The sequence below is a fragment of the Saccopteryx bilineata genome, chromosome 4 (assembly GCF_036850765.1).
Source record: "Saccopteryx bilineata isolate mSacBil1 chromosome 4, mSacBil1_pri_phased_curated, whole genome shotgun sequence".
NCBI classification, from domain to species: Eukaryota; Metazoa; Chordata; class Mammalia; order Chiroptera; family Emballonuridae; genus Saccopteryx; species Saccopteryx bilineata.
Genome location: NC_089493.1, coordinates 188,523,636 through 188,538,768, shown reverse-complemented (window position 1 = coordinate 188,538,768; position 15,133 = coordinate 188,523,636). Strand labels below are relative to the sequence as shown.

The window sequence follows — 15,133 nt, the reverse complement described above, 5'->3', positions numbered from 1 at the left end:
GGTTCTATATTATTACCAGCTGTGTGTTAACATTGTGATAATTATAAATTTAAGATGCCTATTAATTTTATAGAAAGTGATAAACAACATTTTTTTGGTAAAACAAGGTACCTCTAGACTCTCCAGAGCCTCTCATATCTGTACTTTCAGGGAATCAAGCCAGAGTTATCAAAATCAAATCATCCTTTTCTTTAGGAGCAGACAAGACTGAGAACCTATAACATTTTGTTCTGACCTTTTTTTAAAATTATATAACTGATACTCTTCTTTATAAATGCACTCTTTCAAATTTTCAAGTATAAAAAAAAATAAAGCTTATAAACAGAATTTGTAACAATTGTCATTAAAATGGATGTCAAGTTCCTTTCGCTTTCCTTCATGTTTCCGTTCTGCAACGAAGGAATCTGGACAATATTTCCTTCAGGTTCTATGTAAGTTATTTTCCACCAAGTCTGGCTGGAAAAGGATTCCTCCCATACGGACATCAAAGTGCAGTCAAATACTGTAGCCACCGCTGAATATTCTCACTCCCAACTTGAAGGGTAAAATTATGAGCCGGAGGCTATAAGGATCAGAAGCTTACAGGAAGTTTCTACATATGTCCTGTAACGTATACATGCAGATTGGGGAGAAGAGAGAGAACAAAGGTGACCAGGCACCTAGAAAGCTGAAGGGCAGGTGAGAGGGAGACCACGGGGCAGAAAGAGAAACCCCCGGCAGGCGGCCCTGTGCCCACTCACAGGGCACTCGATGGTGACACTTATTAAGAAGTCACATTTTTGGAGAGAGGAAGAAACTCACTGCAACATGACGAATACAATGTGGTTGGCGGTACCACCTCCAGACATTGTCCCTGGCACTAAGGAAAGGAAAAACCTTCCTCCCCTCAGAGTTCATGCTTCCTGTCGCGATGAACATGCAGCCAGAACCCAGGTGTGCTCGAGCCTCCTCCGAGGAGACGGGCACACTGCACACCTGCCGGGAGCACTCACACCAGCGGAATCTGCGCTCCACAAACGCACTCTGCGCAAATCCCTCGTGTGCCAAGAGCCAGCCTGTTTCATAAATGCGTTTTGTGAAATGCAGTGGAATTAACCCAACATTTTCAGTTTCAACCTCAGTTTCAACTCTCATACAGTACAGTATGAGAAGTATAAATTTCCCAGTTGACAACAGATAAAAATGAACACTGTCCTTATTTACTTTGGGTGGAAACGGAGAGGATAAGGGATGGATAATTTTTTTTAGGGCTTCAACCACGACCTGATTTTGTTTTCTGTAATGTCTGGCTCCTTATCCCATTGCCAAGCTTATTTTCCTTGTCTTTTTTTCTTTCTGTATTTCCAATAAAATAACTGAAACTAGAATTATGCTGGAAGAAAGAAAGAAAGAAAGAAAGAAAGAAAGAAAGAAAGAAAGGGAGAGAGAGAGAGAGAGAAAGAAAGAAAGAAAGAAAGAAAGAAAGAAAGAAAGAAAGAAAGAAAGAAAGAAGGAAGAGAGGAAGGAAGGAAGGGAGGGAGGGAGGGAGGAAGAAAAAGAAAAAAGGAAGGAAGGAAGGAAGGAAGGAAGGAAGGAAGGAAGGAAGGAAGGAAGAAAGGGAGAGAGGAAGGAAGGGAGGGAGGGAGGAAGAAGAAGAAGGAGGAGGAGGAGGAGGAGGAGGAGGGAGGGAGGGAGGAAGAAGGAGGAGGAGGAGGAGGAGAAGGAAGGAAGGAAGGAAGGAAGGAAGGGAGGGAGGGAGGGAGGGAGGAAGGAAGGAAGAGTCAGTCAAGGATATTTTTAAGTCCCCACAGAGAAGAAGCTGCCTAAGGGAGTCAAGAGCACACAGACCAGATTTTTTTTACTGTTTGTGCTTCTCCACATTTTTAACGAGGCAATTAGTTATTCTTGTGTATTACTGACTGCCCCATTTTCCCCATAACTTGGGTGATACAAAGGGCCTTGGAGAGGATGTAGTTTAAGTGGGACATTTATTACCCAAAAAGGAATGTTTCTGATTTAAAGTCACTGGGAAAGCCCTTGTCTATAGATATAGTCAAATTTCTGGTGGCAGAAACTTGGCTGAGCTGTTCTCAAAATCTCAATGTAATTCCTAACCCAGCCATTGTTAATCTAAAGATAGAGTTAAAGAACTTGATAAAATAACCTGAAGCTGAGTGTTATCTGTTTAAAGAAATCCGAGCCAGCACAATGTTAAATTGGTGGTCATACAGTGAGCGTAACATGCAGAGCTGTGAGCGGGGATAGTTCTGAAATATCTATGCTGAAAAAAAAAAAATACATTCACCTGAGTGTTCAATGTAATAAGACTTTCAAGTTACTAGTAGGTCATTTTTGTCACAGCGGCATTCAGGAAGAACTGTTGGCAGTCAGGAATTTTATTACATGCATTTGAAGGCTGGGTGCATATTTTATTATATATTTTATATTACAGAAATAGAAGTTGGTTTCTGAGATCCGTCTATACTTTCTACCGATGCCCCATAAAATCACAACAGGAATGTTTTAAGGGTGATTTTAAATAACCACGGTGAAACTTGATGTACCCCAAGATCCCACCAGAAAAATGACATGAAAATATGTGTGATCCAAAGAAAAGATTTGTTTTATGAGTGCATATCCTTAAAATCTAAAAGGGGGAGTGGAGAGCTGCTTTTTTCAAAGTATAGATTCTTGTTACTTCCTGTTCAAGAGAGGCATACCTAAAAGGTTATTGATCTGGCTCTGAAGGACGGAGTGTTTATTATGGAGGAAGCCATTGTGGACGCAAGTGTGAGGAAATTAACGATGGCTTTGTAAGTATCCATGCTGTGGTGTGGAATCGGTGGGGCAACTGTCAATCTGTATGATAATACATTCCCAAACTTCATAAAACTAGTGATGTGAAAACGCACTGATTTCCCTGTGAGCTAAACAGAACTTGTCAGAGAGAAAGAGCAGGGAGTTTACTGAAGTTAACACCTCCGTCTGCAGGGGAGCTCACACGGCCTTTTTATTTGCTTAAAGAGTTTATGATGTGACGTGTACAAATTCTTATTTTTTATTTCTGGCCCCAAAGGAGAACAGAACCTGTATTATGGACATCTTTTAAAATATGTGAAATACTGAAACATTTTAAAAAGGGAGGAAAATTAAACCACATTCCATCTGTACAATTTAAAATAACCATTGATCACTTCAGTTTGAACTCTGGCTACACCACCCTTTGTACTCGGCCAGACGCGGGCAGAGAGAGAGGCTGCTCAGTACTTCCAAGGACATTTTTCTTCATGTAATTTTAACTAGCATTATAGACAAAAAAACCCCAAAAACCAAAAAACAAAAGAAAGACACAGTGTCTAAGAATTTATTTCCTATTAGAACAGGGGGATTTGAAGAGACTTTCCTATGGTGAAAACTGTTCAAATATGATGTTTCAGTTGATATCAGAAAACAGTGCACTATTGGTCTGCCAACTACATCATTCATGAGAAAGTTCTCCCCTCCAGAACTGTACCGAGTAAATTCATCACTTTTTGCTCCCTCTGTTCATGGAACCCTTCCTTTATTAGTTGAGTTTTTAAGGATGTAATAATAGCTTAAAAAGAGAGGGTTCTGACTCTATAAATATACAGGAATAATTCTGTGTAGATGGTTTCCATGAAAATGGTGAGAATACTAACCACGTGAAATTTGCCAAAATACTTTGTTTAAAATGTCCCTAAGTTCTTGGATTACCAATGATTTTATTTATTAGGCAATCAAACTGCCTCAGTTAAATTGTATCTGACATGCACTGAAGTTAGAAGAGTACATCAGTAAATGAATTCAGTCAATGCCTTTCTGGAAACTTCCAAAAGTAATTTCCTATCAACTAAGCACCTTGGAGTGCTGAATGTGCCAAGTGTCAGAATTTTGTTAAAATTCAAAAAGAGTCAAGTGCAGATTTTTTTTCTTGAGAGTATACCTTGATTAGCGACATGAACGAAAGCATAATTAAGACATGAACGAAAGCATAATTAAGACTTGTCCCCACCATAGAATAAATTATTGCAGAATTAAACATAAATTTAAATGCAACAAAGTGACATCTTTTCGAATATACACAACTTACTCAAGAAATGATGTATTTTCGACGGTTCTGAGATTAAGCAATATTTAGCTATGCTTTTGCTTTCAAAACAACTGTCCGCTTGCAATTTTTTTTTTAAATGCAAGAAAATACTAAAAGCAGCTCTACTCAAAGTTTATACTATTTTATATAAACACCCTTAACTGATCTACCTGGAAACACTTTAATGGTAATTCTTTTAGCGAACACACAATACATTCATAACAACCCACACAGCATTTGATGTTTTCTTCATAAATCAACTGTACCTATTGCAATTTCTCTTTTTTTAAAAAATTGACAAAACACAGTTGTGAGTTGCTGAGAAATCCACAAATAAGCACCTTATCTCTTTAATGACTTTCTCAGGCTTCCCTATATTTACTGCTTAATGATCGGAAGCATTTAATTTTCAAAGTTTCATTTAAACCCATCTACAAAGCTGATGGATAAGCAACAGTGATTTGCGATAGAGGATGCAGGAAGCCATTAACCTACATGGGCACCAAGGAGAAAAGTAGACACTTTCTGTTTCTGAAGGCAAGCCCCTTCCAATCTGTTATTATTAAACTCCAGAGCGTCTGTTCCAAGTTTGATCTTCAACACGGATACGAGGCATTGCCGTGTGGAAATGAAAGTCTAAGATAAGGTAGGACTCTTAAGAGATCTTCATGGGGGGAAAAAATAAATAAATAACCCAGGTGGCCATTTACTGAGAAGGGGAAATCAATACAAAGACCTAGAAACTTGTGGAGAGAGGACATTTTCTAGGTATAGGTCATCATTTATCAAGTTGCCTCTTTTGCAATGTAATTTACTTGCTAATAAGACCAAGAGACTCTACCTGACAACTGTGTTATCATCTAAATGCTCTTTGAAAATTCTCTCCTCATTTCTCGTGTGCCTGAGGTTGGCTGGTTTATTCTCCCCCAGCTCAGAGTGGGTACACAAAGTCAATTTAAAAAGAAAATGAATGGTTTTAGATGCCTCTTTATTTAAAACAAAAACCAAAACCAAATAAAAAACATCTCGAGCCCCACAATGTGCAGCACGCAGAACATGAAAAGGTATTGAAGAAGCAGGCCTACCGTTCTCATCATCTGACTTATTTTCGTTGTCAGAATCAGTCAAGGTAAGGGCTGAGTTTTCACGGCTGGACAGGCCGGAACTGCGCCTGGATTTTAGCCCTCTCCCCCACAGTCGGATGGCGTGTTCTGGAGACATCCCTCCCTCGGTGTCCGAGTCGGCGTCGGAGCCCGTGCTCAGAGAGTAGCCCGGGTGGAGGATTCCCAGGTCAGAACAGTAGCCGCTTCGGTGCGGGGAGGGCTCACAGATCCCCAGTTCCGCAAGGGTGAAGTTCGTGCCTAGGGGGACAACAACGGAGAGGCTATGAACACTCGCAACGTGCTTGACAAAGTTAAAACTTATTCCCACAGAAAGACAGACAGACACTTCTCCCACCCAGACACTAGAGAAGATTTGCACACAGGACTAAGTCTTGGGCAAGCGTATTCAGGATACTGGGATAGATTTGAGAACAAAAAAATAGACATATCTAAGATTAATTTGAATCCTAGGACAGTATGCTCAGGTTTTATTTCAAAATATTTTAAGCATTTACTGTTGTCTAGGGGGTACCACATGGCTAGTAATAAAAATCCACTGGTTTTTTTTTTTTTTTTTTTTTTTTTTTAGCTAATAAATACCGAGCACTTACTTTGCTCCAGGTATCTTTTAGTTTGCAACTTTTATTTTACATTTAAAATTTTTATAACTTGATAATATTGTAATTGTTCTGTAAACAAGGAAACTGGGGAACAGAGGAAGAGAGAATTTAAGTGACTTACCCAAAGTCATACATCTAGATTGTAGCAAAACCTGGATCTGATCTTGAGCAGTCTGTCTTCATGTCAAAGAACCTTAATCCTCCAATAAATGGGAGTGGTGGCCAGGAGACCCCACCGGTCCTGGCTTCCCACTGGAAAGTCACTGTGGCAAGCCTCTTACTCCTTGAGTCTCAATCAATGTTCTCATCTGTAAAATCTGGGCATTAATCTCTCAAATTCCTCTCAGGATGCCTGTGTATCTTAGATGACATATACCAAAACTTATATGATCTATACCAAACTGTATTTTTTAAGGAGTTATATATAATTTGGTAATTAAATCAGCATTCGTGTTTTTAGATGATGTCAAACAGTTTCTCGGCTGACACAGTGGAAAAGCACAAGTAGGTTTCACTGTGAAAGAGAGTATGTGCCCATGGGGGTGTGCAGGGGCGGGCACGTGGTTTTATGGGAAGCAGACGAGAAGAGGTATTTATTGAACACTCATATGTTACCATGTGTCAGCCATGTTACAGCTTTTATCTCATTTAAATCTCATTATGGCTTAGCAGTTTAGGAGTAGAACACTTGATAGAGAAGTTCAATACTGTGTCCAAGGTCACACCTGGGCAAGTGGCAGGTTAAGGATCCACTTCGAACCTGCTGACCCCAAGTCTGTGCTCTTTCTGCAATGTCAAATGGTCTCATTCAACAACCACCTTGGCTAATGGCTAATGGCTAACAGGGACTGCTCTATTTGTGTACTTTATTATTTAGTTTCTTCCAAGGTAGTTTAAAGTTTCAATGCAGGTTAGATGCAATCATGTGGTACATCCATTTATTGATAGTATGAAGTTGAGTTTCTCAGCTTTCACCAATGTATGAACAACGAAAGAAATACAGTGAAGAAATGCACTTCTATGCTGTAAGTGGAGAACACCTCACAAGAAATAACCCGAAGCCATGAATGTACTCATTCTATGTATACTGAATATATAAGCGTCGTTATCCATCACTCACATCTGCAAACTCATGATAAACTTCCCACTCTATGACAATCCCGATACATAATATCATCTCTCAGCTTTTAGTTTTAGAGAGCACCAAGCAACTGTTTATATAGCCCAGTGTGACTTTCATTTGTAACAGACAGGTATTTTGATTCTGAGGTTTTATTTTTCTTTCTTCACTGCACACTGAACTTCCACTGCCTTATTTGGCTGTGTAAATGGAATCAAACTTAATTCTATGCATAACTGTCTTCTCAGAGTGAACCTTGATGTCGGTGAGCTAAGTCAAGGAAAACTCCCTGTGGGCATGAGATGTTGTCCAACCCGTAGGTGCAGGGAGAAGGGCAGTCCTCACAGTGCCCGTCAGCACAGTTCTAAAGTGGTACTGTTTAGTCCCTGGGCCCAGGTGGAATCGTCGTGGAATCTCTGCCCTGTGTACCCTGTTCCAGTTTGCATCCTTCGTCATTAGATGTTGTCTCATCATGGTACACTAAAATGTAGATTTTAGCTTCGGGGTCTATAAAACTGAAGTTTTTGAGTTAATATATTTCCAATACTACAATACTTGTCTCTCTATTGTGGCTTTTCTCATTCTTAAGTAAATAAAAAAAATGTTGATGACTATGAGCATTTCCCCATCTTGTCTTTAGAGCTCATGTTTGTTCTGGACAGTCATGAAATGTATTGCTTCCTTTCCCTACAATAAATGAAAACAAGCCAAATTAAACATACATGTTTTTATTCTGCACGTGGGAATTTTTAGCCACTGGATTCCACTTGCAATGGAGCGTACATATATTGAAGCAACTTCCCGACGGCTTCCTGCATCTCATTATGTGGAACCAGCTACAGACATCTCCTCAGGAAAAGAGAAACATCTGTGTGAGGAGAGGAAGCCTGGGTTTTGCTAGCATCCCCTGTGCCTTTCAATCCGGGGACGTCACAGGCAGTACGCCTCGGGCATGGGGAGCCATGGGATGGATGCAGTTTTCCTTCCTAGATTATCAAATCTACTTGATAAGAAATTACATTATTTTTCTGTTAAAACAAACTTGAGATCTTCGTGAATCAGTTAAAATTTGCATCAATTTTTAAAGGAACCATAAATGTTAGAAAAGGAAAAAAAAAAGTGTATTTCATGTGTTTCAACTTCAAGGCCCTAAAGCCACAAACAAACCACCTTGTAAAGAAAACCTGAGCTGCTATACTGAATCACCAGGCCAAGGTAAATATAGTCACAAATGTTTTTAGAAAGGCAGGTTTTCCTCTAAAAACAAAATTGTTTCCTCAAAAAGTTTATCTTCTGTATTCCTCTTCATCTTCCAATAGGACTGTGCCTTCCCAAAGCCATCCATTCCCCCACAATTCCTAATTTGCTACCTTTGTTTTGTCCTTAACTAACTCAGAGAATAGAAACCTCATTCTAAATACCTGGGGCAGATTCTGGACCAAACCTTTCCTGAGTTTGCTGGCTTAACATATGAAATGGGTGAGCAGTATACACCGTGAAAAGAAAGGAAGAAAAAAAAAAGGTCTATTGTTTATTAAATCATTCAACAAATATTTATGGGATATAACAGTGAGCATTATAAAAGTACAGTCCATGATATTTACGGTCTAATAGGGAAAGAGACATTAATCAAGGAATCGCATAAACAAGATGCCATCTATGTAGCAATAAATACTGTATGGAAAAGACCAGGAGCCAGGGAAGGTCGCCCTGGGGTCCAGCCCTTCGCCCTTTCCCAGCAAATGTTCATCTAGCGGCAGGCTCACTAATTCCAGGGAGAAGTTATCACGTCCCTCTCCATTTACCATACTCGGTTTCCCAAACATTCTCTCATGTGAACGTATTTCTGACAAACATTTTTCATGTAGTCTGTCTTTCAGCGTGAAGCCCCATGCTCCGCATGCAAACAGTATGGAGGGGGGATTTTAGTACGATTTCAACTGACTGTTTGCACTTACTTTGCTCATTGATGGAAAACCAATTTTGTTTTAATTCACCTTGTATACTTATGTTTTTATTAAGCTCCATGCCAACTTTGGACGAAAGAAAGAGACTAGTCATTGTGTAACTCTCCAAGCTAAGGCTTCTAGTGGAAAGTGGTGAACAGTTCGTTCCTTCTTTACTGTCTTACAGAATGATAGAAAGAGACACAATATTTTAGTATTCATGAGGCACGAGTTTACTCTCTATCTGCCTCTAATCTCCTTGATGTCACTGATTGGAGCAGATGTGAATAGACAGTGTGTCAAACTCATTTCATCTCAGGTATGTGTTTTATGGCTATTGCCAATAAAATGCCCCAGAAGGCTCCATGTTACGTCATCAAGGAGAGTCAATATGTTTATAGATGAATGATTTCACAAAAAGCTATGATATTCACATCATGGAATTTTCATATAATTTAAGGTGATTGGACATAATGTCAGTTTTTAGGTAATCAGGATAGCGGAACACAATCTTTAAAGATGACTCCCCTGATAATTCACTTTTGCTTTAAGTCGTCTTCTTCTTGATCATAACCCGTATACAACCCAGATTCCCGCCAAGACAAATTTTTAGAGAGAAGTTCTGCAGTAGGTATAAAGCGGCTCCTTTGGCCAACTACTTGTATATGGGGATGTAGTTCTAAGGAAGGGTATGTCAGCACATTGTGATCCTGGCTTTATTTTCTAAGTTTTTACCAACTTCTCACACTTTCAAATAACCTTTAGCTAGGAGAAGCGCATATGTTGCTAAGTCAGAATTACCATGTCATGGTAATACCAGGGAATACAAATAGCACTGAAAATGTCAGCATTTGAACAGATTCTGTACTATGAGGGCAAGAAGATAAAAGTTAACTGTAGTAATGGTGGAGTATAACACAGAATACTTTTATTATCCAAGTGTTCACTATGTAAGTTCTCTGAATTTAAGAGAAGAAGTTTTACATGGGGAAGTGAAAGTTTCTATAATATGAAAAGAATTGCTAATAATCACTTATAAAATTAATCCCCACCTATCCCTACCCATGTACTACTAATATCTGTTTTCCTATTAACCACATATTAATGTCTATGACATCAATTAGTTGCTGGTAATAAAAGTAATATAGCACTAATGGGAGATTAAATTATAAAGCTTGTGATGATGCAGATTTCCATGAAATAAATAGAATTGTTGCTAAAAAACAAACACTAGAATCATAAGCAAACCATGTCATAACCAAAATCTAACAGAATTAAGCTACTAAGAGAAAACAGAAATGGCTGTTGGCATGATGATGAATTCTTCAAAAGATGGATTTCTGGTTCCAGACCAAGATGGAATTTCCCACTTCTCTATACCCCGCCCACTAAACACAGCTAAAAACCTCTTGAGAGTACACATGAGAACCATCTAGGAAGAATCTATATAAAAGGAGTTGAGGAAAAGTTGGACTATTACCATCCTGTGGCCTCAGGAGGAGCATAGTGATGAGTTCTCTGGATTTTCTTTTTCTCTCTTATATCTCAGACCTGGTGCTGGACAAATATACAAATTGGAAATACCAATGGGAGCAGGGAAAAGAAGCCCAAGGTCAAGTCTGCTACAATAAGGGGTCTGTCCTCCCTCGCTGCACAAACCCACCTGGCTGGAATCAAAGAACACCGAGTGGTGAGCCTGAGTTTCTTCCTCACCCAGTGGGAGTGAGCCTTCCCTGACCCCATGACAGAGCTGCCACTGGAGGCCAGCACAGGATGGGACCGCGGACTCCTGTCCCCACCAGGTGGTCCCATAGCGCCTCCCCAGCCCCATCGTGCCCATGTGCAAGGAAGGCTCTTGGGGAATAAGAAGGAACTGCACCTGCTCCCTCTCAACCAGGTTGGTATCTGCAGTGTCCTACTGGGAAGCCTGAACATGCGACACCACCGGCAGCCAGAGGGCAGCCCCCCCCCCCGCCCCGCCCCCGCCCCTCGGCGTGGCAGCAGACCAAGCGAGGAGCCTGAGCCTTCCCCTCTCCCTGCAGCCGGGCCTCAGTGCCCACTTCCCTCCGCTGCTCCATGTCAGAGGGGGCCCGCCGAAACGGAAGACTTAAGCGACATCCAGAGTTGCAAATAATTCTTTAAATAGCCCAGATGCAATAAGGAACATCACTCCTCATACCAAGAACCAGAAAAATCTCAATCTGAATTAGAAATAATAACTATTTAAATAAAAGGTTAATGAGGGGCTCTTAGGGAAATTAATGAATCCATCATATATATACATATACACACACACATATATATGTGCATATATACATATATATGTGTATATATATATGTGTGTGTGTGTGTGTGCATATATTTTATTTTTATTTTTTTGCAAAAAATGACCCCTTTGATGTTTCAAAATGCAATCTAAGTGAAGGATGGAATAATACAGTCATACACTTTTGCTATAAAATGTATATTATGTCACCCCCTAAACTGATATTCTTTATATTTTAAAATAATTATAGCATAATTGGAATAATAAATTATATTACACATAAATCATACTCTTGATAATAAATTTTATTTTTTTCAAAACAAAGCTAGAATGAATTGTTTTTACTGTTTAATATAAAATACTGGTTCTTTTTTGAACCTTGATTCCTTTCTTTAAGTGGCCTTTTTCTAGGATCATTTATCCTAAAACAAGAATCTCTTGTAAACAAACACTTTTCTTTAGCAAATGTTACAGTCTACATTTTAAAGTCAAAATGAATATCAAATATCCAAATTTTTCTAACAGCTATTTAAGAAAAGGATATAAATTATAATGCTATAGCTCTTTTCATGACAGTAATTTGACCTGATGCCTTAAAATTCTGCAAAATAAGAACTTATGTAAAAATGTGGTAAGTGATAAAATATAACTTTTATTTTTATTTGATTAATAAAGCATATCACCAAATTATTTTCTTATAGATATTTAATATCAATACTTTATATTTAAAATTGGTAATTATATGTACATTGTATAAGTAAAATAATCAGTCCAAAACAATTACCAACATTATCTAAAATATTATTTTCATACAAGTCTAAAATCTACATATTTGTATTTACAATAACAATTTTAAAAGCTGCAAGAAACTACTTTTGAATTCTAATGTTTTATGCTGTGTATACTAAAATTGTTCACATAAACTCTCTTAATGCCCTTTTAAAGTTCATCTGATTTTATATATTCAGATATTTTCCCAAATGTTGACAAAACTGTTCACAAAAAATCCTGTGGCTTAAAACTAGAGAGTAGGTGCATAAGCTTTATTATTCATAAAAATTTAAGTCAAATATTTATATTTCAAAAATGCACTTGAAGAATCACAATGTTCTTTCATGTGTAACACCGAAAATGTTAATATTCTGGTACTTCTAAACTGTTAGATTATTTTAACCTCTATCTGAATGTCAGATATGTCACAACTTCTTACAATTTTTAACTGACATCGTTCCAATGCGAATAAACACATTTCCAAAACAAGGAGAAACCAAAATGTCTAGTGAAGAAGATGGGAGAGTTTCCAGCACTCTGGGTTTCTCTGTGAGCTTTATAACTTCAAAGAGAAAGGTGAGCGTGGCATTCTCCTCTGATATGGTGGCATTTTCACGTTCCAACCTGAGCAAAGCCCAATTTGGAAAACCACAAGGCAGGCACAACAAAGATCCTGCTGAACAGCTAGCTGCCAGATCAGAAGAAGAGATGAAATGTCCAGTCACCTCGCTAGCTGGAGACTCTTTTCTGCTGATAAAAGGCTCAACAAGATTAAAAACCAATTCTGGTATAAAAAAACTACACTAATCACTTATCCTATGTAAGAGCAAGACAGTGGTGTACATCTGATCATGTGAGACTCTGCCTCTCCAAACAATATTTTTAATCAGGAAAAAAACAAACACCGACGACAGTGAGTTAGCTGTAATAGTTCAGCCGTCCTGGATTTAAGAACAGCTACTAGATCAGCTTACTGAGGACTTCAGAGAGTGGCAGGCATGGTCCTAAATGCCTCCGGATAGTTTTCCAGTGAATTAGGACAGAATCTTATCAAATCATAATTATATACCCTGGGGTTAATAATTATGGGAGTTCCAGTGTCTTTTAAAAATACTCATTGAGCCCTGGCTGGTTTGCTCAGTGGTAGAGCATTGGCCCAGCGTGTGGAAGTCCAGGGTTCAATTTCTGGCCAGGGCACACAGGAGAGGCACTCATTTGCTTCTCCACCCTTTCCCCTCTCCTTTCTCTTTATCTCTCTCTTCCTCTCCTGCAGCCAAGGCTCCACTGGAGCAAAGTTGGCCTGGGCACTGAGGGTGGCTCCATGGCCTCCACCTCATGCTAGAACGGTTCTGGTTGCAGTGGGGTAATGCCCCAAATGGGCAGAGCATCGCCCCCTAGTGGGCATGCCAGGTGGATCCCGGTGGGGCACATGCGGGAGTCTGTCTGCCTTCCCTGGCTTTTCACTTCGGAAAAATACAAAACAAACAAATAAAACTCATTGACCATGTATTCTCAGAATTAATTAGTTCTGATGAGTCTTCTTAAGTCATTTATAAAGTGGACTTAAAAGAAGCATCTACCTTTGTCGGCTTATTGTGAGAATTGCATTAGAGAAGGCAGGTAAGAATGCTTAGAACATTGCCTGCCATAGAGTAACTCCACCACAAATTATAAATTATAGCTATTACAATGATCACTAGGACACAGATCAAGAGACTTGCTGTGGTTTTTATTATCATTATTATAAGATTATTAACACTTTTTATTTTTTATTGAGTTTATTTTGAAAGTTTTGAAACAATATATTTTTTCTAGGACAATGCTCATTTCATCTATGTTTTCAAATGGATTGGTACAAATCCATTTCCCAAGTGTTTTTACATCCTTTTAAATTTCTGCTGTATTTGTAGAATGCTGTTTTTATTTTCATTCCTGACATTATTTGCTTCTTTGAACTGGATTGGTTTGACCAAAGTTTGTCTTTCAAAAAAGCAAATTTTGGGTTATTTGATTCTTCCTTTATGTATACAAATTATCCCTTTCTTCTCCTTTCTTTGAATTCATGCAATTTAAGACTATGTATTTCTCTCTAAGGACTAACTTCACTGCATCTCATAAGTTTTGATTCACGGTATTTTCATTGTTGCTTAGATCTAAATATTTTCATATTTTTACTGAACCTATTAAGTTTACATATTTATATTTCTGATTTTTACTCCTAATTTAATTGTATTTGGCTAGAGAGCACAATTAAGTTACTAAATTTTTGAATAATTTTGAAATTTGGTTTATAGCATTATAAACATTTTTAAGTATTTCATGTGTATCTAGGAAGAACAAACATTCTGTAATTATTAAGTACAAGATTCTATATTTGCCCATTAAAGCAAATTATTTATGTGTTTAATTCTTCTATATAATAAATTGTTGTTTGTTTTTCTTATCAATAATTGAAAGATATGATAAAATTCCCTTTGATGGGTGTTCCTCCACATAGTTTTATCAATATTTGCTTTATGTCTACTTAAAGTTATAGTACAGGTACATATAAGTTTATAATGATTATAGGTCTTTGATAGGCTGAATATTTTATCACCAATATGTACTTACGATCTCTAATAGTTTTGAAATAACTGTTTTTTAACATCAATTGTATTTGATAAGAAATTTGTCCATTTCATCTAAATTATCATACTTTATGACAATATCTTTTTTATAAATGTTGGGTCTGTAACAATTATCTTTTCTTTTATGCCTAATTTGGAGTGTTTGTGTATTTTCTCTTTTTTCCTTGATTATTCTTGCTGGGGTTTTATCAATTTTTGCTAGGTGATTACCAATTTTAGTAGTTTTTTGCTTGCAAAGAATCAACTTTTAGCTTTAGTGTTTTCCTTGATTATTTGTTTTCTATTTCTTTGATTTTCACTCTTATCTTGATTATTTATTTATTTCTACATACTTTAGGTTTCATTTGCTCATACTTTTCTAGGTTCTTATCAATGTAGATCCCTCATTTTAAAACAATTTTTATTTCTAAAAAAAAACATTTAAACATACAATCTCTCCCTCTTTATTTTACCCCATAAATTTGGGTATGTTGTACATTCATTATTACTAGTTCCAAACATTTTCCAATTCATCCCAGACTTCTCTGATGCATGAGTTACTTTAGTCAAGATGATTAGCAATTGTTGTTCTCTATATCCTTTCTGATATT

General features: G+C 37.8%; 1 protein-coding gene across 3 annotated transcripts in view; it reads right to left on the bottom strand.

The window, feature by feature from the left end:
* The window catches only part of TENM2 (teneurin transmembrane protein 2), a 1,118,865-nt gene that overhangs the window by 838,791 nt on the left and 264,941 nt on the right, over nucleotides 1-15,133 (bottom strand). For all 3 annotated transcript variants that reach the window (XM_066273223.1, XM_066273224.1, XM_066273225.1), the window contains exon 3: nucleotides 5,176-5,451. In XM_066273223.1, coding sequence (XP_066129320.1) covers nucleotides 5,176-5,451 — 276 coding nt within the window. The remainder of the gene's footprint in view (nucleotides 1-5,175; nucleotides 5,452-15,133) is intronic.